Raw genomic sequence first — 2,264 nt, 5'->3', positions numbered from 1 at the left:
TAGTGATACTGCCTCGGAAACCCAAGGAGGGGTTGCTATGAGTCAGGGCTGACTCGACGGCACATAACAACAACAACAACAACAGTGTGCAACCAGCATTGAAAATCACCGGTTTAACGAAATTAAAATGATTTATCATGGAAAAGGAAGAATAATGTAAAATATTTGATACAGCAGGTAAATGTTACTTTTTAGTTCTGAAAATGCATAATTACCCGAATCACAGAATTCAGATCTTCAATTATGTTCTTGTTGATGAGAATCGCATCAGAATATTCCAGAATTAACTGGAAATTCTCCAATTCTACTTGTCCTTGTTTAAGGAGAATTTGAATGGTCAAATTCAACTGGAATTCCACTTTCTCTTCCTGTAATCTAAAAATGAAATACAATTCAAAGCAAGTAGTTATATATATTTGTATTTCAAATTTCACCTACTGTCTGAGAATATAAAATTCAAACCAGCTTAAGGAACACATTTGGAGATCAATGTGGAGAACATTTTCCCAATAATGAATTTCCCTAGAGGTACCTATGATGGATGTTTCTTCCTATGACATGGAGTTATATTTAGGCTGTTCAAAGAATGGTATCGATAGAAATGCATTCATAAAACTTTACTTTTGAATTAAAGAAAGATAAATATAATTTTGATTATAATAAAAATAAATTCAAAATGAAGAATACAGATGTTACCAAATAATAATTTACTATAGTTCTGACAGAGAGCTCTGGTCGTGTAGTGGCTAAGGCACTTGACTGCTAACTAGAAGGCTGGCGGTTCAAACCCACCAGCCACTCCTTGGAAGGAAGGTTGGGCAATTTACTTCCGTAGTGATACTGCCTCGGAAACCCAAGGAGGGGTTGCTATGAGTCGGGCGAACTTGACAGCACTTAACAACAAACAACCTACTTCTGACATTATTAATTGACTTCTGACAATATATTAGCAATGTTTAACCTATATGCTACTTAAAAAATCTATTTCTAGGTAATTCATATTCCTCCCTACAGCCTGGATCTAAAAATGACTATGTAGCAATGCATTTGGGAACATCAGAGCAGGATTTATCAAAATGGCTGCAACTATGGCCAAAGAGTGAAGCAAGGACTTTAAACCAGTATCCAATAAAAGCAAGTTCCCCTAAGGAAAAAAGACATTAGTTGGGTAGATATCTACATGGTAATTTCTTAAACATCTGCTTAATTTTACACAAATTTAACTTGTGTAGCTTAACCCTAAAACTCCTTACTGGCAGAAAGTCGTCCTTTAGATTTTTATGTGGGAGGAACCAATGGAAAAAAAAAAAAAAAAAAAAACACTACTATTTTTCCAAAACTTGTCTATTTGTAATAAGGACAATGGAACATGTGAGAATGGTCCATTCTGAAATGTCTTACGTAACATGTAAAAAGTCTTTTTTTTTTAAAAAAAAAAAAAAGAGAGAGCACAACAGTGGGACTGAGATGGCTAGGTCTGGGCCAGCTGCAAACTATTGCCAGTCAGCTGACAGGTTTCTGAGGCATTTTCCCCAATTACAACACCAATCTAACTTAGACTAGCTTAGACTCTGGATAAATGAAAGTGAAGGAAAGGTTCAAATTACAGGATGAGTTCATGGAACACTTTTTCAATGCTCTGTTGCACCTTTTCATCATCCTCAATTCTCTTCCGGAGGAAAGCCATCATTTCCATTAAACCAGCTGCTTTCTGCTTTACCTGAAGAAACCAAACCACAAGCATCTCAGAACATAAGGTGCTTTGGAAATAAAAGCTAGTTTTAAATCATTTCGGAAAATATACATCTTTTGACTTTTTTTTTTGGTTACAAAACCTTAAAAAGTCTATCTTTCTAAGAGATTAATAAAAGTTTAAATCCCTGTCATTAGGTAATACAAAGTATCCAGAATCCATTAATAATTTGAAGAGTATAATAATAATCTGCTTCTTGATGAAATTTGAATAATTTGCTTCTTGATGAAAATCAAGCATGCAAAGCAACTGGAATTTAAATAATAAATAAAATGGAATTTTGCTTATGTCTCATTTTAAAATTTGTTCCCATCACCTTAGGTAAAACGATAAAATCATAGATATTTTAACAAATACATGCTAGCCTGATGCATGTGGCACAGAATTTAGGGAATGTTATATGTGGTTGGGGAGAAATGGGGAATCAAGAAGTAATAAAAGAAAGGATTCTCTTTCCAATTAAACATATTCACAAATGTTTGCCCTCTGGTACTACTTTTTTCTTTTCTTT

The 2,264-nt window shown here is 34.1% G+C and overlaps 1 protein-coding gene across 1 annotated transcript in view; it reads right to left on the bottom strand.

The window, feature by feature from the left end:
- Positions 1-2,264, bottom strand: part of CFAP43 (cilia and flagella associated protein 43) — a 135,208-nt gene that overhangs the window by 9,372 nt on the left and 123,572 nt on the right. The window contains exons 21-22 of the mRNA XM_007940021.1: positions 1,608-1,720; positions 216-375 (exon numbers count right to left, since the gene is read on the bottom strand). Of these exons, the coding sequence (XP_007938212.1) occupies positions 216-375; positions 1,608-1,720 (273 nt within the window). The remainder of the gene's footprint in view (positions 1-215; positions 376-1,607; positions 1,721-2,264) is intronic.

This window comes from Orycteropus afer, unplaced genomic scaffold, assembly GCF_000298275.1.
Source record: "Orycteropus afer afer isolate SDZICR_OR568_19922 unplaced genomic scaffold, OryAfe1.0 scaffold00064, whole genome shotgun sequence".
Classification (NCBI taxonomy): domain Eukaryota; kingdom Metazoa; phylum Chordata; class Mammalia; order Tubulidentata; family Orycteropodidae; genus Orycteropus; species Orycteropus afer.
Note: the sequence above shows the minus strand (reverse complement) of the source record. Positions and strands in the feature narration are given on the sequence as shown.